The sequence below is a fragment of the Mobula birostris genome, chromosome 6, assembly GCF_030028105.1.
Source record: "Mobula birostris isolate sMobBir1 chromosome 6, sMobBir1.hap1, whole genome shotgun sequence".
Taxonomy (NCBI): domain Eukaryota; kingdom Metazoa; phylum Chordata; class Chondrichthyes; order Myliobatiformes; family Myliobatidae; genus Mobula; species Mobula birostris.
In genome coordinates, this window is record NC_092375.1 from 29454127 (window position 1) to 29478584 (window position 24458).

Sequence of the window (24458 nt, forward strand, 5' to 3'; positions counted from 1 at the left end):
TGGCACCAAGAAGCAGTTAAAGCTGCTGAATATTAACTTCCATGATGCTTTTACATTGATGTATTGGATTCCTACTGGGAGCCCGGAGGAAATGGTCTGTGTGGGTTAATAGAAACATAGGGGACTTTTCACCCCAGTCACAGACAAAGTAACTTTGTTTTTCTTATGCTTACGAATTTCAAAAATATAATGAACAGCTACTTTGATTATAGTTCTCCCCCCCCTCCATTTTCCCAACAACTTAACATTATTTTTTCATCACTTAAGGAATCATTGATTTAAGTTTATTTTCTGTTGTAAAAATTGTTTTTAAAAATTATTTCAAGTAACAGGCCCTTCTGGCCCTACATGCCTATGCTGCCCCATTACAGCCATGTGACCAATTAACCTATTAAGCTGTACATCTTTGGAATCTGGGAGGACTCCAGAGCACTGAGAGGAAACCCATGCAGTCACTGGGAGAACATACAAACTCCTTAAGGCAGTGGTGGGAATGGAACCCAGGTTACTGGTGCTGCAACAGCATTATGCTAACCGCTACACGACCATGTCACCCAATAAAAGAAATAATGATCCTTCTGAAGGAATGCCATACTCCTCCTTATTATAGAAGCAAAACAGGTCTCAAAGTTAGTAATAACCTTCCTGAGGAGCTACTGCAGCAAATTTTTCATCTTAGTCAAGTATCGTTCTCTGGTTTTGTCGTATTTCCGAGCCATTGTTAGTACTGCGAATGCCTACATTTTGTTTCCAATTTACATTTTTGGTTTCCACTGGCATGTTTAAGGCATTCTCCTTTACATGCCTCCTCTATTACCTTCAGAGACACAGAAATGAATGCTCACCTGCCTGGCCCTGTTTGACTTCCTGACTCTGCCTGAGTTATTTTCAAAAGAACAATTCACAGAAATCACTCACATCCTGATTGGACATCTCCCAGTAAGGCCTCTCTCCATATGACATCACCTCCCATAGAACAATCCCATAACTCCATGCGTCACTGGCGGAGGTGAATTTGCGATACGCTATGGCTTCAGGTGCAGTCCATCGGATGGGGATTTTTCCGCCCTGGGAAAAATATTTAGAAAGGTAAAGATTAGAGATTAACTTTATTTGCAACACGTACATCGAAACGTGCAGTGAAATGCATCATTTAGTGTCAACGACGAACAGCGTCCGAATATGTGCTGGGAACATCCCACAAGAGTTACCATGCTCTTAGCACCAATATAGAATGCTCACAACTTACTAATATATCATGTATTTAACAAAAACATAAAAAAATTGGCAGATGCTGGAAATCCAAAGCAACACACATAAAATGCTGGAGGAACTCAGCAGGCCAGACATATGGAAAATGTTTCGATGTTTCGGGCCGAGACCCTTCATCAGGGCTGGAAAGGAAGGGGAGAAGTCGGAATAAGAAGATGGTTGGGAGGGGAAGAAGTACAAGGTGGCAGGTGACAGGTGAATCCGGGGGGGGGGTGGTGAAGTACAGAGCTGGGAAGTTGAAGGGTAAACAAGATAAAGGGCTAGAAAATGGGGAATCTGATAGGAGAGGATAGACAACCCTGGAAGAAAGGGAAGTGGGAAGAGCAGCAGAGGGAGATGATGGGCAGGTAAGACAAGAAGGTGTAATACATATGTTACATGATCACATATGACCTAAGAGATGGTTACACGTGTTCATGTCTCTGTGAAACCTTGAAAGAAAATTACAGATGAAGAACAAAACATCTGGGTTAAATTGCACCGAACAAAATGCCATGAACTTGCTTTGCTTGTTAACTTAAACAATGTATTAATCTTAAAAAAATAAGAGTGGAACATGCCATCTGGTCGTTCAAGTCTGCTCTGCCATTCATTAAGATTATGGCTAATCTATCGCAGCACCATATGAGGAAATAAAGTGGATTTAGTACCATTGCTAGGCGGCATGATTTCAATCTAATGGTTTAAAGGCAATTCACTGTATTTAAATTCCACTCCACTTCTACAGTATAAACAAAGGTTTGTGATCTTAACTCTACGACATGAGCAGTTTAATGAGCCTGTTCCTCAAACTGCCCTGGGGCAACTTGCAGCATGAGACTGGCATTCGTGTGTGGGAGGTGATAGGTGTGTGGCCACAGACACTACAGACCAGAACGTGTCCTCCCTTCGCCCTTCCCTTCCTGTTCTCTTCACCTACAGCTTTGCTTTATTCCTCTGCACTGTGGTGCCATGGAGGCAGACATCCCACCTCTCAGGGAAGTTCTGAGAGTCTTCAGCATATGAATAGTGGCTCCCTGATGCCCGCAAATTATATACAATATCACGGAAATCAATTTTTTTGAGACCGAGCAAGCAAGAGAAAGCAAGAGAGAGCGTGATAGCGACCACGAGAGAGAGAGCGCGCGCAAGAGAGAAAGCAAGCGAGAGGGCGAGCGCGCCATGGCAGAGTGTTCCAAAAAAAAATATAAAACGTACGTCACCCCAGACTACACTAAAGTGTACCCCTGCCTAATAAGGATCAAAATAATGACAGTGTTGCTCGCTGCACTGTTTACAACAGTGACTTTTCTATTGCCCATGGTGGGTTAAGATTGTAAAAGACATGTCGAGGTAAGTTTAACAGGTGTCATTCGTTCTTTAGCATAGCTAACGTTATTTAAACTAGCTGCTAAGGAGCTACTCTATTGCAGACATCCCACCTCTCCCGGAAGTTCCGGAAGTCTCCCGTAATTTGATGGTGCTACCTCCCTGAAATGAGTTTTTGCAGGGTGGGATGTCTGCATGGAGGTGTGTTTCAGGGTTGCACTTTCCCCAGTCTGTCACAGACTGTAGAATGTAGGACATAGAACAGTACAACTCAATACAGGTCCTTCAGCCCACGATGTTGTGCCCACTCCAAGATCAATTGAACACTTCAGCCCACATGGCTCTCTAATTTTCGTTCACTTTGAACTTAACTATCTAAAAGTCTCTTACAGTAAATGTCCCAAATGTATCTGCCTCCACCACCTCTGGCGGCGTATTCCACCCACTTACCACTCTCCATGTCAAAAACCCACCTCTGACATTCCCCCATACTGTCCTCCAATCACCTGCAAATGCATGTAGTAGTCTTTTGCAACGTTTGGGCCACACATCAAAGCTCTGGCTGTAATCTCTCCCGCCTGCCTCATGTAACATGGAGGATGCTTTTACTACCCATCTGCAATGTTGGAAATACTGTCACTAGGCCTTTCTAACATGGGGGATATGTCCCTCAATGCAGACAGCCTACTGTCACCAACCTGTCCTAATAATGCCAGGGACTGTCAGCAGCCTACATATTCATAGTCATAGTCATACTTTATTGATCCCAGGGGAAATTGATTTTTGTTACAGTTGCCCCAACCAAGAATAGAGTATAAATATAGCAATATAAAACAATAAATAATTAAATTGTAATATGTCAATTATGCCAGAAAATAAATCCAGGACCAGCCTATTGGCTCAGAGTGTCTGACCTTCCAAGGGAGGAGTTGTAAAGTTTGATGGCCACAGGCAAGAATGACTTCCTATGACGCTCTGTGTTGCATCTCGGTGGAATGAGTCTCTGGCTGAATGTACTCCTGTGCCCAACCAGTACATTATGTAGTGGATGGGAGACATTGTCCAAGATTGCATGCAACTTGGACAGCATCCTCTTTTCAGACACCACCGTCAGAGAGTCCCCACAACATCACTGGCCTTACGAATGAGTTTGTTGATTCTGTTGGTGTCTGCTACCCTCAGCCTGCTGCCCCAGCACACAACAGCAAACATGATAGCACTGGCCACCGTAGACTCGTAGAACATCCTCAGCATCGTCCGACAGATGTTAAAGGACCTCAGTGTCCTCAGGAAATAGACATGGCTCTGACCCTTCTTCTAGACAGCCTCAGTGTTCTTTGATCAGTCCAGTTTATTGTCAATTCGAATCCCCAGATATTTGTAATCCTCCACCATGTCCACACTGACCCCCTGGATGGAAAATTCTACCTCGGGAAGAAGGGAAAACTCTCCATTGTCTGCCTGTGGATGATAGAGAATCATATGCTTTTACAGCAAAGGAACAGGCCTATTGGCCCACTGGGCCTGTCTATCATTACTAATCCCACTTGCCTGCATTAACTCCATATCTATCTATTCCTTGCTCATCTCAAAGTTCAAAGTGAATTTATTATCAAAGTACATGTATGTCATCATATGCAGCCCTGAGACTCGTTTTCTTGCAGGCATACACAGTAAATCTACGAAACGCAATAGAATCAATGAAAGATTGCACACAACAGAACAGACAAACAATCAATGTGCAAAGACAACAATCTGTGCAAATACACGAGAGTAAGAATAATAATAACTAATTAAGCAATAAATATCAAGACTGTGAGATGAAAACTCATTGAAAGGTTGTGGGAATAGTTCAGTGGTGGTGCAACTGACACTATCCTCTCTGGTTCAAGTTCCTGATGGCTGAGGAGTAATAACTGTTCTTGAACCCTGTGTGCCTTTTTACTGATGGCAGCAGCGAGAAGAGAGCATAGCTTGGGTGGGGGTGGTCCTTGAAGATGGATGCTGCTTTCATTTACTGTTTCTGGCTCTACCACCACCTCTGGATGCCCATTCAGGAAACCAACTACTCTTTGTGTGAAAATGCTACCCCTCAGATCCCCTTTAAACCTCCTCTCACACACCCTAATTCTATGCCCTCTCATTTTAGACACCCCTACCATGGGAAACAGGCTCTGGCTCTCCACTCTATTGAGCCTCTCAAAATTTTATCTACCTCTAATCACGTCACCCCTCAGCCTCTTTTGATCCAGGGAAAACAAACCCACCTTATCCAATCTCTCCTTCTGACTTAAGCCCTCCAATGCAAGCAACACCTTTGTGAGTCCTTTTCTGTCCCCTCTCTGGCTTAACCACATCTTTGTAGTGTGCAGCCATAACTACATTCAATACTCCAGGTGCAGCCTACCCAGTGTTTTGTACAACTGTAACATGATGTTCCAGCTCTTGTACTCAGTGTCTCAGCTGATGAAGCAAGCATCTCTTATGCCTTCATTGCCCTGCCTACTTTTGTCGCCACTGTCATAGAACTATGTAAATGTGCCTTCAGGCCTCTCTATTCAATAACACTCCCTAAGATCCTGCCATTCACTGTGCATGTCCTGCCGTGGACATCTGCCATTCTTTTGCCCTTTTTCCCAGTTGATCTAGATCCTGCTGTAGCCTTAGACAACCTTCTTCACCATGCATTCTCATCCAGATCATTGATATACATGACACACATCAGGGGACCTAGCACCAATTCCTGTGGCATACCTCTGGTTATCAGCCTCCAATCTGAAAAACAACCCTCCACCACCACCCTCCATCTCTAAGCACCAAGCACCAACCTTGTTCCCATTTGGCTAGTTCACCTAGATCCCATGTGTTTTAAACTTCTCGACCAGCCTACCGTGCAGGATCTTGGTTTGTGAAGTGGGAGGTAGTTTCACCAGTCTATCTTAGTCATCCTCCAAGAGGATCATGATCTTGTCATGGTTTAGAGGCTTGCATGCCTCGATTACCTGGAGAGCTAAGTCAGGGTCTGATAGATTGACTCTTGATAGGGTCACCCATGCCAAACAGGTCAAAGGGTAGAGACCAGAGTAAGAGTGGTCCACTGGTCCTCCAGGTTCAAGAATTCAGCTCTGAGCTAACAACAATGACTGGTAAAGCAAAACTGTTATGGAAACAGCAATGAAGGATCCTTGTACATCTGAGTGTGACAGTATTCCCGAATCTCCACCTGCATGTCTGACAGTAATGAAAACTGAGGGGAATCTACTGACATGATGAAGGAAGCATGAGCCCCACCAGAAATGGAGGACCTTTATTGCTACCCTAAACGGGAGCAGCATAATGAGCAGTAAGCAAGTCTCAGTCATGGTAGATACTGAAACCATTCTTCCTTGATGAAAGGTGAGATGTTGTTGTTAAAGAAACCTTCTATACACTCTTTTGCTTGCTATTATTTTACTTGTTTATGTTAAGGAAGCATTGCAATGACGCAGCACAAGTGTCAGAAGAATAGAGTAAGAGGGTGCATTTGGACTTCTGTTTTTGAACTGGAAGATATCTTAATTATCAATTCTTTCCTACTGAGTTTCCAATATTTTCCATTCCATTCAGATTTCCAACATATGTAGCTTTGTAACTTTCAACGCCGCTTTAGTTACTTTCAAATCTTCAAGCCCAAGTCATGTTTTAAATGTCAACTTGTTTTAAGTCCTGCTTCATTATCTGTCCAATACTCTGCCAATCTTCTCTCCTCATATCCTCAGACTGAGCCACAGAATTGATGTAAACAAAGGCGGAGATGTGTTTGCTGCTTTAAGTGGTAACCCATTTTGTTTTAAAAGATTCACACTGTCCTTAAAATAGCAGGGAGAGGATTTGTGTTCAGCCTGCTCAGAATAAAATTAAACACAAGTGAATCAATCTCAGGAAAATACTGAAGACCTGGTGAATCTTAAAGTGGCATACATGGGTGCAAAATGGGGCTGCATAGCCGGGTGCTTAAAGCAAGTAGTGTGGAACTGAGGGAGGAGAGGACTGTCAAAGACTGTTGTTGTAGGAAGGATTGAGTAAGTGTAATTAAATCCACTCGGTACAAATTCCACAGTCTGATTTTGTGCAGAGCCTCCTCTGCAAGCTTTCAATTGCTGAAGATGAAACTACAACGTGGCACAGAAAACACAGCTGGATGTTAAACCAACTAAATTAATTTGAATATTTTACGGTTCTGAAACCTATTTACTTCCACTTCAGAAGCATCTTTATATTATTGCTCCTTAAAGGCTTTCAGCATATTTTAAACAAACCCACTATTTTACATACTAATAAGATGCAAAACAACATTCAAATCAGAATATTATGATCAGCTGTGGTTTAACCCTCTCTTGATAAGTTCCAAGAAAAAACATATTCAGTGGGCAAGCACTTTAAAATTAATAATTCATTTACAAATTGCTAGTCTAAAACAATCTATATCGCAAAAGTGGCATTAAAATGACTTTGAGACTTTTTTTCACCGTGCCCATGGTCTGCTCTTTATCAAATTACGGTATTGCTTTGCACTGTTGTAACTATATGTTATAATTATGTGGTTTTGTCAGTTTTAGGTTTGTCCTATGTTTCTTGTGATATCATTCTGGAGGAACATTGTATCATTTTTTAATGCATGCATTTCTAAATGACAATAAATGATGACTGAGTGTCCTCATAATCTAAAAAATACAAGGAGCAGATTTATCACTGAAATCATGGGTCTAAGTTACAAGCATAAATGTTTAGAACAATTTCAATACAATTACAAAAACTAAACAATTAAGCATTTCCTACTATCCCCTCTATTCTTTCTCTCTTACCAGTTGCTAGATCAATTTTTCTTTCTAAATATTGAAGAACGAACCAAATATTTCACTTAAAGAGGAGAAAATCATTCTACTAAGTCCTACTACTAGGACACAGCACAGTAACAGCCCATTCTGGCCCAACGAGTGCAACCACCCAATAACAGCCATGTGACTGATTAACCAACTAACCCGTGCGTCTTTGGAATGTGGGGGGAAACTGAAGCATCCAAAGGAAAGACACTTGGTCACAGGGAGAACATACGAGGGGTGATTGGTAAGTTCATGGCCTTGGGTAGAAGGAGTCAGTTTTAGAAACTCTAGCACATTTATTTTTCAACATAGTCCCCTCCTACATGTACACACTTAGTCCAGTGGTCATGGAGCATACAGACCTTGGACCTCCAGAAAGTGCCCACAGCATGGGTGATTGATAAGTTTGTGGCCTAAGATAGAAGGAGATGAGTTATACAGCTCTTGTTACATGCATGTGCAGGTCAACTCCTTGAGCGATTATGCAGAAAATTTGAAGTTGATAACTCATCTCCTTCTACCTTAGGCCACGAACTTCTCAATCACCCCTTGATGAGTTATTAACTTCAAACTTTCTGCATAATTGCTCAAAGAGTTGAACTGCATGTCCATGTAACAAGAGCTGTATAACTCATCTCCTTCTACCTTAGGCCACAAACTTATCAATCACCCCTGCTGTGGACCACTTTCTAGAGATCCAACATCTGTATGGTCCACAACCACTGGACTAAGTGTGTACATGTAGGAGGGGACAATGTTGAAAAATAAATGTGCTGCTAGGTGTTCTAAAATTGACTCCTTCTACCTTAGGCCACGAACTTATCAATCACACCTCGTGCAAGCGTCTTACAGACAGCAGCAGAATTGAAACTTGGCCTCTGGCGCTGTAAAGCATCATGCAAACCCACACGCTACTGTACTGCCACACGAGAAGCTCACAAGACAAGGTGGCTTGTAAGAATGGGTTTTCTTCAGCAGCAAGAAATGGCCTTGATTCACATTCACCTGCAATAATGATCCTTTATTATGGTCAAGCAGCTGCTGAGGTTCCTAATCGCAATAAATTTCAAAAGCTTCAATAATGCAGTTATAGATTGTCAGAAAGCATGTTTGATCAGTAAGGAAGTGAAATATTAACACATTAGTGGTACTCGCATTAATGCAAATATCTGACAGTGTCTTCAGCCCAAAGTGTTAATTCTGTGTCTCTTCACATATATGTAGTTTGACCTGCTAAGTGTTTAAAATATTTTCTGGTTGATTGCAGATTTTAAGTCTTTGCAATTTGCTTTTGGCTTTCAAGTCAAATATCTCTTGGGTTGCATCTGGCATATGATAGATGACATCACGCTGAGAATTTGTAAGCAGGTCCAAAGAAAAAGGTAAATGATACTGAAGAATTACTTTAGGAGTTCTGGACATATACAGTACATATGAGATGGAGCCCCACTTGTGAACAAGACAGCCTAAAATCTTACGAAAACCCCAGTAAGCTTGAGGTAAATAACGAGTTGGGAATGGAAGTCACAACATTTTGCTGGTTATATTGAGGATGTCAAAACAGTTTCCCTGAGCGAATGTATTAGTGCATCAATCACTGATACTATTATTGTAAGGGCCTCAGTCTCTCTCACTCTAAAGTTTCAAAGCAATGATTGTATCTGTAACAGTAAATGTGAAGCAAATCCACATACTTTAAAATACTTCATGGCTTTAACGTTTGGAGAAGAGGATGGATCTGTTAGTAAGTACATGTTGATCATATATTCTCTCACCTGCAAGGCACATCATATTGAATTGCACATACAGATTACGAACAAGCATTTAAAAAAAAGCTGAAGTGAATTATATTGTTCTGTGGAATTGGATAAGAGTACCTATAAACCCAACTGAACTAGTGGACGATAAATAAACTGAACACCGATTAATTCTGCCCTACATGAGGAATGAGGAAATTAGAAAAAACACCCCTGGATGTGAAGGAGATGACACCAATAAGGGATCACGGGTTTCCCAGAATGTCCAAGTAGAGGCAACATCCTCTCCATATCCACTCCTTTTACTCCTCTAAGCTCTATGAATACATTCAAGTCTGTCCACTTTTCCTCATAAGAAAACCTGTCCATTCCAGCATCAGTCCAGTTAATAGTCTCTAAACTGTTTTCATTGAATTAATGTACCTCCCTAAATAAAGACATCTGTAATGCACACAATACTCCAGATATTGTCTCAGCATTGTCCTATAATCAGATTACTCTCATATTCAATTCACCCATTTTCCCTAATATTCTGCTAGTTTTCATAATGACTTGCTGTATTTGAATACCTGCCTTTGGTACCCCAAAGCTCTGCAATCTTTCAAAGTGTAGGTAACATGCTTCTTTTTCTCCCACATTATGATCCATTCTGCCAGATATCACAAAAGGATGCAGAGGCGTGTAGACTCAGCCTGCACCATCACAAGCACGACTCTCCCAACATCGACAACATCTCAGGAGGTGATGCCTCAAGAAGGTGGCAGACATCTTTAAGGACCCCAGGGTCCAGGACGTGCCTTCTTCTCGTCGCACATTCAATAATTCCGGAACAGCTTCTTTCCCTCCACCATCAGATTTCTGAACAGCCCATGAACACTATCATGTTATTCTTTTTTTCGTTGCACCGTTTATTTATTTTGCCATTTGTAGATTTTAGAACTTTGTACTGTGCTGCTGTTGAAAACTAGCAAACTTTATACTGTATGTCAATGATAATAAATCTAAATCTGATTTTGTGTCGTTCTGGCCACCGTGCCATGGAAAGGATGCAATGGCCAGGATGTTGCCAGAGATGGAGCCTTTGAGTTACGAGGAGAAAAGGAAGCCATGCATGTACATGCATGGAGTGGCGCAGGTTAAAAGGGGATATGATTGAGGTATATGAAATGATGAAGAGCAATAGACTCAGGAAACATAGGATATAGAACAAAAAATCTTTACAGCACAGTACAGGCCTTCAGCCAGTGATGTTATGCCAACATTTTAAACTCCTGCATGATCAATTTACTCCTTCCCTCCTATTTGGTTGGGGAGGCTAAGCCCAGAGGACACAACCTCAGAATCGAGAGCCGTCCCTTTAGAATAGAGGTGAGGAAGAATTTCGAGAGCCAGATAGTTACTTAACTCAATAGCTATTTTCTGAACTCGATAGTTATTTCTAAACTCAATAGTTATTTCAACACACTATGTCAAAAACTTTCTCATGTTCTAATGAATCTGTGGAATTGATTGCTATAGGCAGCTGTGGAGGCCACGTCATTGGGTATAAGTAAGGCAGAGGTTGATAGATTTTTGACTAGTCAGGGCATGGAGGGATATGGGGAGAGGGCAGAAGATTGGGGGTGAGAGGAGTATTGGATCAGCCATGATGAAATGGCGGAGCAGACCCAAAGGGCCAAATGACTTATCTGCTCCTATACTTTATGGTCTTATGGGCTTATGGCCCATAACTCTAATTATACATTTCCTTACGTTAGAGGTAGAAAAAACAAGAAGACATAGGTTGCGGGTAGAGGGGAGAAATTCTGTTCTTCACCCTGTGACTGGTAATTAGCTGGAATGCACTGCCTGAGAGAATGTTTGAAGTGTGTCACTGATAGCATGTTATGAATCACTTGAATCGCTGAACCTTTGGACAAAGTGCTAGACATGGTATTGATATGGAATGAGTTGTGCTGAATGGCCTGTTTCCATGCTGTGTGCTAAGAAACACATAGAAACCTTACAGCACAATACAGGCCCTTCGGCCCACAAAGTTGTGCCAAACATGTCCTTACCTTAGAAATTACTCGGCTTACCCATAGCCCTCTATTTTTCTAAGCTCTATCCAATCCAAAAGTCTCTTAAAAGACCCCATCGTATCCATTAAAAGACCCTACCGTATCCAAAAAGACCCTATCGTATCCATGGCTATATTCTATGGCTCTAACATTCCTTCAAAATGTCCATGCTTATTCCAAGGTCCCTTGTTGCTCCAAAGCCATCTTCTCCTCATTCTGTTCCACTTAATCTGCTCCCAAACAGAAAACTCTACTGTACTTTTCACTTTTCTTACTCAATGCTGCTATTAAGAAAGCTTCATAGCAGCTGTGGGTACTCTCTATCTCTATCATGCTCTAAGGTACTACAAATATGCTAAATGAGATTGAGAAGATCTGGCAGCTCACAGATAACCATTCATGAGATGTTGTGGGTTATCAGCAGCAGCAGAAAACATTACAATCTATAACTTCATGGCCTTGAGATATCCCTCATGATAATATTATTTTTAAACAGGATTCAACCCTGTTTCAATGTTGAGTGAAAGGCATGTTGGGAACAGTATCAAACCTACCTCAAAGTGATGAGTAACCAAATTAGTAAAATTGCAATACGGACCACATAATCTTATGGCCCCACTTCCACCAGCTCACCATCCCCTTACCTGGTTTCACCTATCACCTCCAGCTTGTACCCTTTCCCTCCCCACCTTGTTATTCTGGCTTCTTACCCCTTCCATTCTAGTCTTGTTGGAGGTTCTCATCCCGAAACTTTGACTATTTATTCTCTCCATAAATGTAGCATGACTTGCAGAGTTTCTCCAGCATTGTCTGTGTGTTGCTCAAAATTTCCAGCATTTGGAGAATCTCTTGTGTTTATGACCACATGCTCAACCTGTCCCATGGGGCAACACAGTAGCGTGGCGGTTAGCACGACATTATGACAGCACGGGGCATCAGAGTTCAGAGTTCAATTCCAACGTCATCTGTAAGGAGTCTGTACCTCCTCCGTGTAGAGCGTGTGCGTGTCCTCCGGGTGCTCTGGCTTCCTACCACAGTCTGAAGATGTACTGGTTAGCTGGCTAATTGGTCACCATAAGCGGTTTCGTGATTTGGCTAAGGTTAAAATCAAGGGGTTGCTGGTGTTGTGGTTTGAAGTGCTGGAAGATCCTATTCCACGCTGTATCTCAATAGGCAAATAAATAAACAATCAAACAGTGTGTTGAATGCAGCTAGTAGAGCAGCAACCTCAGAACTCCCACACCTTGGGTTCAATGCCGGCCTCCAGTGTTGTGCCTGAGGTTTGCACCTTCTCCTGCTAATTGCATGGGTTTCTTATGAGTTCTCGGGTTTCCCCTCACATCCCAGTTATGTGGACTGGTAAGTCCATTAGGCACTGGGAGTTGCCTGTAGCACATTGGTGGGTGCAGTTACTGGGATTAGTGCAATATTAGTACAAATATTACTCTTGATGGTTATTGCAGACTCAATAGACTGATGGATCTGTCTGTGTGCCGTATGATTCTATGATTATGGTATACAAAAGATAGAGCTAAGCAATATCACAGCTGAAGAATTGGATCTAAGTTTTGAAGTACTACCCGTCTTCAGATCCAACAGTACAAATCACAATCACAGGCGTAAATGCTGCAAATAGTTCAATAGTAGCAGTAAAAGGAGCACTGTCACAGGAAACCAGCATCCATCACCAAGGTACCCCACCACCCAGATCAAGCTCTCTTCTTGCTGCTGCCATCAGGAAGAAGGTACAGGAACCTCAGGACTCATATCACCAGGTTCAGGAACAGTTATTACCCCTCAACCAGTAGGTTCTTGAAACAGAGGGGATAACTTCACTCGCCCCATCCTTGAACTGTTCCCACAATTGACTGAGTCACTCTCAAGGACTCTTCACCCCATGTTCTTGATATTTATTGATTATTTGTTTATTATTACTATTAGTTTTTTTTTCTTTTGTATTTGTGACTTTTGCACATTGGTTGATTGTCCATCCTACTGGCTATGGTCTTTCTTTGAAACACAGCCTTCGGCCCACTGAATCTGAACTGACCATCAGCCACCCACTTTTAACTCACCCAACATTAGTTCACTTTATTTTCTTTTCAGACTAACTCCCACTAGATTCAACTCGACCTTCACACTTGGGGCAAATCACAGAGGGCGATTAACTTACCCAGCTGCATGTGTATGGAACGTTGGAGGAAACAGGAGCACCCGAAGTTAACACACGCAGTCACTGGGAGAATGTGCAAACGACAGAGAGCAATGGGAGTCAGAATGTCACCCAAGTCTCTGTCCCTGTGAAGTGACAGTTCTGCTGGCTGTGTCTCTGTGCAAACCAATTATTCAGGTATTAAAAGATTTTAAGGTATTCAAATCCATTTTTGTTTCAGAAATGTTGACAACAAGCAAATTTTCAGTCAGTCTCTATGACTCTATCACTGCTTCCTTTGAATATTTTTTTCAATATTTTATTTATTATAAACTGAGTTGTTTTACTCTTTTATCTGGTTCCTACCTGCTATTCTGAAACTGGGAGTACTCGGGCAAAAAAAGGTCTTAGGTTTCATTTCCAATAAATCTGTTACAAAAATACATTTTTTTCAACTAATCAACAGCTCAGATATTAGAAGAATGATCTGAATATGTTAATATTGATCACTGTAATTAAAATGTCAAAATCCATCAAAATCAAGAAGAGATGTTAACAACTGAGAAAGATCATTACAAATGAAGAGCATGATTACACCCGAGCAATGTAAATTTGGCAGTGCTAAGTGTTGAGCTGATTTAGGTCAGAAAAATTGCTTTAGAATGACATCGGTATACTAACTCGGGAGAAGGAGGATATTAAGGAAAGATAACAAGGAGCCAACATGATGGAAATAAATCAAAGTGTTAATTATAGCTATCACCTTCATCAGCATAAACTACACTGCAGCTGTCAGTTTATAGCTATTTAGAATTCTTTTCTTTGTTTCATCATAAATTGTGGGCATGAATAGTTTAAATTATTTGCCCAATTCAAGTAATAAAATTATTGGTTTTAAAAACAGTTTACCATCTTCAATGAATAATAGACAGCCAAAAATTAGATTGCTGAGCTCCTCATTGGCACAGCCCAAACATGCACCTGGAGAGAACTGCAACAAAGCCGGATGCCTCAGAAATGTGACACTGACTGCTAAGAGCCTTTTGAAGCGTTGTTAGTGTGATACAATTGACTTCCTGCAATGGCTTTAATCCAAACGAGTGTGGAATGATTGAACAATCAGTTTATGTTTAAAGTCTAGGTTAAAGCAATATGCACCATTCTCACGTAACTAGAACCTTTAGTATTCTCGATTTACCTTTTACAGAAATATTGATCAACTTTATCAGAAAATTGCAAATATGACCCAGGGAGATTTGGATTTTGGCCCACAAGTGCATTTTCTGTAACTTTGGTCATTGATGCCGAATACTCTGGTTGTATTTGGTCCTTTTACATGTCATGCAAACCTTTATATTGAAGTGTGTATTTATCCTTTGCTGCCTCTTCTTTCTGTGATACTAAACCAGCTTTTGCTTCATCAACCTCACCTTTCAGGAAGCATCAGAAGGGTTCTTTTGAATCAGATATGCACTATGCAGTTATACAGTATGTTTTGTTACAGCAATATTGCAGTCACTTTATCATATTCACAACCTCGCATGTAGTTTACGTCAAGCAGCTGAGTTTTTTTGGTTTAGGAGAGCTTCAGTCAGTTTCCTGTATTTTGAGTCAGGAATAGCTCTAAACTATCGATCCTGTACTGGGACCTGAATGGTTGCTTCCAAAGACAAAAAGTGTAAAACTGGTTGAAATGAAAGGCCCAATAAATACTACTGCTATACACAAAACCAATTTATAAATCTTGCATTCTGAATTTTATTCACAAAAACTTATAGGCCTAGGATATCTACACTGAATTCTCAAGCCGAAGATAGCTCATATCTTGTAAAATGTGTGACAAATTCTGTTCAGTATTACATCGAAAACAATTTGTGAAGATAATTAGAATGATTACATCATCTTGCAAATTTTCCTATATGATATAAACTCCTGAGAGGACATTTCCATCTGTGTACCGGGATCTTGGAATAAAATCTTCAAAATTTTCCTACATCTGAGTTTCACAGGAATCTTTCCAAATGATGCCTGTTTGTAAATCAGGACTGCAATACTGCAATTGGTAATAAACACAAAGCATTTCAAGCTCGTGATTCGTGAGGCTCATAGCCCCTCTATAGTCCTTCTCATTCTACCATCTGGGAATTGTCATGTAGAACTATGAGAGGAAGTTGGCAAACACTGGCGGCCAAATTTATATTACATGTTATGTTATTTTAACCACTTTATTTTCAGTAGCCAATGTTTCAACTCAAAATAGTGGACACGATACAATATAATCACACTGTTTACTGCTGAGCTAATAATTTTCTAAACTGGGATTGCAAGAATTCAAAGAGAAACTATTCCAGTGTAAAACTATCACAACTTTTTGTAGATTTACTGAATATTTCTGAACTAATATTATTAAATACAAATTATTTTGGTAAAAGGCTACTATCAGGTGCATATGTGTCATAGGGTTAGCACACCAAAGGCAGCAAAGTAGAGCAACTTGCAGTAACTTGCATTCTGATGAAGAATCTATTTTAGTTTTGCCCAGATAACTGTCTCAAGATTGTCAGAACTAAGTGAAGTTAATGAAGCTCAAGAGTTTGTCTCCAGATGTTGGATCCTTCCCATAGCTAACAAAAGAAGCTAATTGGTGGTATAGTTTTATTTTTTTGTGCAAACTGTGTGTGGGCTTGGGGGAAGTCTCAACAGAAAATGTTATTGTTAAATTTTGGTAAAAGCAGAGGATGTAATTAATGGGATAATTCCTGTGTGGATTGAAGTTATTCATGAAGGAATTACTTGAACTGAAAGTAGTAATTCATGCCTGTCTAGGCACTCAAAGCAATACAGTAAATATTATCATATTATAAAATATCACTTCTGTGATTTTAAGAAATAGTCCACATGCTCTGAAACCTACTGCTCTCTGTGTTTTTCTGCATTATAACAACACTAGCACTTTAAGAGAACTTCACTTGCTATAAATCACTTTCAAAGGTGCTACCTAAATGCAAGTTGTTCTTCTGCGATCTTTCCCCTTAAGGCAGAATGTCAGTAAGAGGTGGATGACAAAGTGGGAAGGAGGAAGATGCTGGGGATACTCTGTGTTGGAGAAGCAACAGGGAAAGAAGGAAAAGGGGTCCTGGGCCATTGTGATACCAATACTGTAATAAGAAATAAATATGGTATACAGAAATGCTGAAGCTGTATGTAAGAGAGCAGTTGCAAAAGACAATCAGATTACCTTTTTATACATGACTTCCAGTAACATTTGTGCATTTTGACCTTGCAGTTAATCTGTCTATTTAATGAGACTTCTGCACAAGCCAAAATACAACAAAATAGAATTAGACAAATTTAATAAACTGTCATCTTCTATATGGTGCATGTCTTGTATTTAATTAAGTTATGAAACACATTACTGATGCACAAGAGATAGAACTGGCAGCACAGTCTGGGAAGGATGGTGATTTCTTACCCGTGTTGTGTATGCTGCTTCGGGATCGTCTTCAAGGACCCTGGAGAGCCCAAAGTCAGACACCTTACACACCAAGTTGCTGTTGACGAGTATATTGCGAGCAGCCAGGTCTCGGTGCACGTACCCCATGTCGGACAGGTATTTCATGCCTGAAGCTATTCCCCGAAGCATGCCAACAAGTTGGATGACTGTGAACTGGGCATCATGTCTCTTAAAGAGAACAGATGAGATTTTTTTGTAATCAGTCTAAGCCAAACAAATAATGTGACTCCTTAACTGCTGTACCCGATAAATCATTAATTGGCTTACCCTAAGAAAACTGTCCAACGAACCGTTTTCCATATATTCCGTAACAATCATGACAGGCTTACCTAAAGAAAGGTCACAATTGCAAGTTTAACATAACATGATAGAAATTAAAAATCATTATTTTGTTTAAGCTCAATTTTGCTGGAAGGGTTGATGTTCCTGTGGTTCCAAAAAGAACATTAAATAATCAATCAGTATGTACTTTTATTTACGTCTTGCCCTTTTTCCTGTATTTACCGACTTTGAAAGTCAAAGTAAATTTATTATCAACATCTGTACGTGTTACTATATACTACCGCGTGATTCATTTCTTGCAGCCATTACAAGAAAAAAGGAGGCAAGCAGTATTTTATGAAAACTATACACAAACAAAGGTCTGACAACAGCCAATGTGCAAAAGAAGATAAGCTGTGCAAATTAAAATAATACTGAGAACATGGGTTGTAAAGAGTCCTTAAAACTGAGTCCGCAGGTCAGAGACTCAATTCAGGGTAGCGATGATTGAAGTTATTCATGCCGGTTTAGTAGCCTGATTGTTATAAAGTACTAACTGTTCCTGAACCTCTTGATGTGGGGCCTAAGGCTTCTGTACATCTCACCCAGTGGTAGTAGCAAGAAGAGGGCATGGTCTCGATGGAATGTTTTCACATAAGAAGAATCCAAAAGAAAGCTCAAGTTATCAGCTGAAAAACTGCACTGCCAGATCGTATCCATCTGTAGTCAGTCATTAATATCTACAGTCCCCTCACATAATAATAAGGAAAAGGTTAATAATGAAGAATGAACAGACATCAACACTCTTAACAGTATGCACAATACAAAACTCCTGACACTTTCAGTACTGTTGAAATAACTGGGTGAGCAATTACAAGAAAATTGCTGGTAAGAAATATTTGTACCCAAGTTTGCCCACCTCTATGTCTGCCGTCCATTAATGGTTTTGTATGGGAAAACATGGAAATCTCTGTTAAAAAGTTTGTGGTTCTGCCAACCAAGAATCTTTTCCTTTAATGGCATTGAAGATGACTCAGAATACCTTCTCAATCTTCAAATATTTTGAGATATGCAAGTCTAGTTTTCCTATATACACTTTGGTATTTTATGTAAGCGGGCTAGTACACATTTTGCACACATTTTAAAGGCTTGCTGTATCTGCTGAAAAGAACATTTTTTGAATTGAATTGAACGTTCTGCATTTGTTGTCATCCATTGACATATTCTTGTACTTGCAATCATTTGGACATTTAAGAGCTAAGAACAGATGCAAATCAAACTCCTATGATGCTTAAATGTAGAATCCAGCTGTTGTGGTAAGATTTGCCATAAAGATCAATTAGAAAGCAGTTTCTAAATTCTGAAAAGAACTTCTCTTTGTTTGAAAGCAAATTACCCTACCAGTTGTAAAAGTATGTTGGTGACATGGACAATATTAAGAATATAAAGCCCTCTAAATACTATGCATTGCAGTAAGTTTATATTAAAAGTTCTAAAGTCCTCTGTATTTGTTATTCTAACATAAGGATGATTATTTACACCCTCTTCTTTCCAAAACACTGCTTGTATTAAGGCAGTTCCCTTACTTTTTGTAACTACACCTTCCAGATGAATGATGTTTGGATGGTCAAACTGTCCCATGATGCTTGCTTCACCCAGGAAGTCCCGTCGCTGTTTCTCAGTGTAACCAACTTTTAGAGTTTTGATGGCTACCGAAATCTCCTTCTTGGAGGGTAGCTTCAGACGTCCACTGCACACCTCTCCAAATTCTCCTATGACGCAAAAAGACAAATTTCCAACCATGAGTAGAATCAGAATTCAGAATCAGGTTCATTATCATTGACCTATGTCATGAAAATTGCTGTTTTAAGGCAGCCGGAGAGTTCAATACATAAAGCATACTATAAATTACGATAAGATGTTTTAAAAACCAAATGAGTAGTGCCAGTGAGAGCAAGAATAATGAAGAACTGTTCATGGATTCATTGCCCATCCAGAAATCTAATGGTGGAGGGGAAGAAGCTGTACCTAAGAAGTTGAGTGTGTGTCTTCAGTCCCCTCTGCCTCTTCTCTGATGGTGGTAATAAGAAGAGGATATGTCCTGGATAGAGAAGGATGCCACCTTTTTGAGGCATCACCTTCTGAAAAAGTTCTCGATGCTGGAGGCCCATGTTGGAGCTGGCTGAATGTACAACCCTCTATATCCCAACCTTCCTGCATTACATATAGTATTAAGCAGGATAGATTTTCATCATTCACCTCTGATTTGAAAATATTTTGATCAATTTTTAAAACTTAAATAGGACCAATCATCCATGTTTAGGTTCTGAGTGGTGCTCCAGCAAAGTAAACAAGATGCAATGAGTTATTGAGTGACTAACAATAAATGAGTAACTGAGTTGTAGTAGGGAAGTTAATAAAAGTGTGTCTAAACCCTTCACGTATGTGAACGGTACCAGTTATGGGGCTATCTGCCTCTCTTTGGAACAGGGCTGCTCCATAACAACAGCTGTGGTGCCTGAGTGGTGACTGCTGAATGGGATAAGAATTTAAAATTCAGTCCTAAAAGGCCAAAAATGAAATGGAGTTGTGCAGTTAGAAACCAGCTTAAAGCAATTTTATGCACATTTCTGGCTGGTGACTTGGCACCCTTTGTAAATTCAACTACTGAACTTTTCAACAGGGGTTTTATTCAATCTGAGATAATTTCTGTGAGCTACTCTTGCAGCTCCCTAAAACTCTGGTTAACCACATTCGGAATATGTTCTGGTCTGTTCATTACAGGAATATTGTGGAAACTTTAGAGTGGTTGCAGAGAAGATTTACCAAGATGCTGCCTGGATTAGAGAACTTTTTTTTGTGAAGAAAGATTGAATGACCTAGAGCTTTTCACTTTGGAGTGATGGAAGCTGAGAGGCAACTTGACAGAGCCGTATAAAATAAACAGAGGCGTAGATAGAGAATACTTTTTCCAAGGTCAGCAATGGCCAAAGCTAGAGGACGTCAGTTTAAGGTGCGTAGAGAACTGTTTAGGGGAGATGACAGGAGTAGTTTTTTTTAAACAGTATTTGATATGTGCGTGGAATGCTCTGCAGCAGGTGGTGATAGTGGCTGCTACAACAGGGATTTAAGGGACCCTTAGAGAGGTGCATGATGTAAGAAAAATGGAGGATTATGGGCTGTGTAGGAGGGAAGAGTTAGACTGATCATGGAGGGGATTTATATAGGTTGTCATAACATCATGGGCTGAAGGGTCTGTACTGCTTGATATTCTGTGTTCTGTGTCCGAATAAATGATGGTTCTGATTGATTCAGGGAGCAATGAGGTTTTACTAACTGGTTCCATTGAAGCCGCAAATTAAAGGGACAACATGCAAAATGTCTTCAATGACATCTGTGAGTTCGACATTCTTAAGTGTGAATGCTATTGACTTTGTCTGGGAAGTTCAAGATCATGGGTGCTGTTGTTTGCCCAGCCTCGAGATCACGCTGCTGCTAAGCTCTGCCACATCTCACAGTTTGCTGCTCACTGTTGCATTTAGGAACTCATCTAAACTTAATCAAGGATAAAAGACTCATTCTGCTCCTTCTGCCTAGGCAGAATGCATACTTCCATCTTGGTCCCGTCCATTTATCTGGCAGCAACAAGCCCTGTAACTGGAAGAGAATTGTTTACATTTTCTGTGGAGATTAGACTTGCTAAGTGCTCTCAGCTCCAAGAACATGTAACTCACTAAAAGAGAGAGCACTGTGTCAAAACTAACAAATTCACTGTGATGTTACACTGGGAAACCCAGCATTACTGTTCTGTGAAGATTGCAACAAAGGTGTCTGTACGCGGCTTTCACAAATAGCATTATTGTGACTCATATCAGTAATTTTTATCATAATATGAGGTAGCAAAGTGATTTCTAGCTGCTTCTTCTCTTCTTTTACAAGCTATATACAGACTGGACAGTTGTGCTGGCACCTGAAAGTTTCTTAAAGAGGCATCAGGAACAATTGTCCTCATGATGTAAATATGATGACCTCACATTAATAATTAATTATTAACCTCACTTCTGTGTGATATTCAACGCAGAATCTGGATGGCACTGAAATAATGTCAATTGTCCCATATCATCAATCTGCAGTCTTCAAATAATTATACACAAATTTCAATACCTGCACCAACAACTTTGTCAATAGATATGGAGGAAGAATCTAGCTCCTTGGCAAACTCATGGACAGCTTGGCTGGGGTCCTCATATGTGTGTGGGTCGACATATGTTCGTAGACCTGGAAGTTTAACTGTTAAACAGAAAAGTTGAGAAACATCACATGTATCTAGAGCATTAACAATGTTCGCAACAAAAGGCTTATGTGGGCAATCACTATGGAAGGAAGAGATCCCAGAGTTGTTGAGAACTATTCAATCTGGCTCAAGCATTTCAGATTCAGTGGAGTTATTGAAAGTTTAAAAAATGTATTGGAGTTCAGATTTTATTTATTCTTTACAATTTCACCACTTTAACACTTTTCAACAAGAAAAATAAATTTCTTTGCTTTCTTGTCACACTTTCTGGACATCACTTTCTGTTCCATACATCTAACGTACATAAGAGCAGGAATGGATGACTCACTCATGTTTTCTACTTTTTACAAAAGTGGCTTATTAAAGCCCATGGTCATCTCAGGTACTGATGTGTCAAAATAAAGGCAGCATGATTAGCTTAGGATGATGGTGAATACTGGTAGCTCAGGTTCTGGCATTTGATGTTGTGTTTGCCAAGCTTGGCAATTAGCTTGCCGACATTTCATCACCAGTCTAAGTGACAGGAGTGCTTGCGTTTATATAGACACCCATTCGCTTGCCTTGGTCCTGATTGGCTACCCCTTCAGTTGATCTTTGAATTCTATTGGCTCGCGTTTCTTTGGCTGTACAGAGACATGATCAACTGTCACCGATCTCGGTCCATGAAGACCGAGATGGATACCACCTCAACTGGAACACCATGGAGGCTCTGGGTGCAGTCAAACACAAAGCCAATAGAATTCAAAGGCCGTTAACGGGTAGCTAATCAGAATCGAGAAAAGCGAATGAGCTCCTCCATAAACGCAAGCACTCCCAGAGAGAAACATCAATAACTGTGTCACCCTTGACAGGTGGTGGAACATCTGAAAGCAACTTGCCAAGCTCGGTGAATACCGCAACACCAAGTGTGATTAGTTACATCAAGCCTATATGGGCTCAGTTAAAAGACTTACATAGAAGAGATTTAAATGAATGAAGTTAAAGTTCAACAAGTAGGACGTCAACCTTGCACAATTTTTTTTTCCCATTATCAAAACGTGATACCGATTCTTTCGCAAACATGAGAAATTCTGCAGAGGCTGGAGATCCAAAGCAACACACACAAAACACTAGGGCTAGAGAAACTCAGCATGTCAGGCAGCATCTACAGAACTGAATAAACAGTCAATGTTTTGGGCCAACAATCTTCTTTACGATTGGCAAGGAAAGGGGAGGACAGCAAAATAAAAAATTGGGGAGAGGGGAAGAAGGTAAGTTATAAGGTGACAGGAGAAGCCAGGTGAGTAGGAAAGTCAATGGGCTGGAGAAGAAGGAATCTGATAGGGGAGGAGAAAGTGTAAGAGGAGGCCCAGGGGGGAAGATGATAGGTGGGTGAGAAGAGTTAACGGGCCAGAGTGGTGAATAGAAGAAGAGGAAACAGGGAGGGAAATTTTGTTTCACTGGAAGGAGAAAATGATATTCATGCCATCAGGTTGGAGGCTACCTAGATGGAATGTAATGTGATGTTCCTACACTCTGAGTGTGGCTTCATCATGGCACAAGAGAAGGACATGGACCAACATATCAGAATGGAAGATAGAATTGGAATTAAGATGTCTGGCCACCAGAAATTTCTGTTTTTGGTGGATGGAGCAGAAGTGCTCGACAAAATGATCCTCCAATTTACAACAGGTCTCACCAATGTAGAGAAAGCTGCATCAGGAGCACTGGACACAACTGATGATTCCAACAGATTCACAGGTGAAGTGCTGACTCACCTGGAAGGAGTGTTTGGGACCTTAAATAGAGATGACGGAGGAAGTGAATGGGCAGGTGTAGCACTTAGACCGCCTGCAGGGATAAGTGCTGGGAGGGAGATTAGTGGGGTGGGGTGAATGGACAAGAGAATCATGAAGGAAGTGATTCCTGTGGAAAGTGGAGGGTGGTGGTGGGAGGTAAAGATATGTTTGGTGGTAAAATCCCTTTGGAGCTGGTAGAAGTTTTGTATTTGCTCTGAAGTGTTCTCCTTTCTGAATTATGTGTTTTTCAAATCTTGATCATTGTTGACAATTTGCCTGTTAGTAAGGATATCATGATTCTACAGAACTAATGAAACAGCAGAATCTCTTGCTTCTACTAGAATTCAAAGGGAGACATGAGTATCATTGTTTTCTCCTTAGGAAATATTGGCATATATTGGGATCAATTCTTAATGTTCTTGGTTCTACTTTAACTAGCCAATCAGTTTGTGCTTTTTCAAATAATACTTGATTGAAACATATAAGATTATTAAGGAATTGGACATGCTAGAGGCAGGAAACATGTTCCCGATGTTGGGGGAGACCAGAACCAGAGGCCACAATTTGAGAATAAGGGGTAGGCCATTTAGAACGGAGTTGAGGAAAAACTTTTTCACCCAGAGAGTTGTGGATCTGTGGAATGCTCTGCTTCAGAAGGCAGTGGAGGTCAATTCTCTGGATGCATTCAAGAAAGAGTTAGATAGAACTCTTAATGATAGTGGAGTCAAGGGATATGGGGAGAAGGCAGGAACAGGGTACTGATTGTGGATAATTAGCCATGATCAAAGTGAATGGTGGTTCTGGCTCGAAGGGCCGAATGGCCTACTCCTGCACCTATTGTCTGCTGTCTATTGTCATTGCACTGGAGGTCACTACAAACTGGAAGTATTGTGACTGCCATCTATACTTAGGTTAGAGATCAGGACAATATTAATCAGTGAAAGGCTGGGAAAGAACATGGGTGATTTAGCTTTGAATGAGGTATCTGAAGACTTTTCTTGCTGATTTAGTTTTTTGGGATATGGAGATCACTAGCAAGGCAAGATTTAATGCACATCACAAAATTCCCTTGAGAAAGGTTCTGGGGAGCCACATTTCTGAATTGTTGAGTCCTTTGGATGACATAGAACTATTGTACAGCAAGTTCCAGGAGTTAACCCCCAACCATAGTTCAATAGTTCAAATTAAATTTATTATCAA

At 40.6% G+C, this 24458-nt stretch overlaps 1 protein-coding gene across 2 annotated transcripts in view; it reads right to left on the minus strand.

The window, feature by feature from the left end:
* The window catches only part of LOC140198893 (ephrin type-A receptor 3-like), a 289537-nt gene that overhangs the window by 30771 nt on the left and 234308 nt on the right, over window positions 1-24458 (minus strand). For both annotated transcript variants that reach the window (XM_072260103.1, XM_072260101.1), the window contains exons 10-14: window positions 21351-21476; window positions 18773-18958; window positions 17193-17254; window positions 16884-17093; window positions 919-1068 (exon numbers count right to left, since the gene is read on the minus strand). In XM_072260103.1, coding sequence (XP_072116204.1) covers window positions 919-1068; window positions 16884-17093; window positions 17193-17254; window positions 18773-18958; window positions 21351-21476 — 734 coding nt within the window. The remainder of the gene's footprint in view (window positions 1-918; window positions 1069-16883; window positions 17094-17192; window positions 17255-18772; window positions 18959-21350; window positions 21477-24458) is intronic.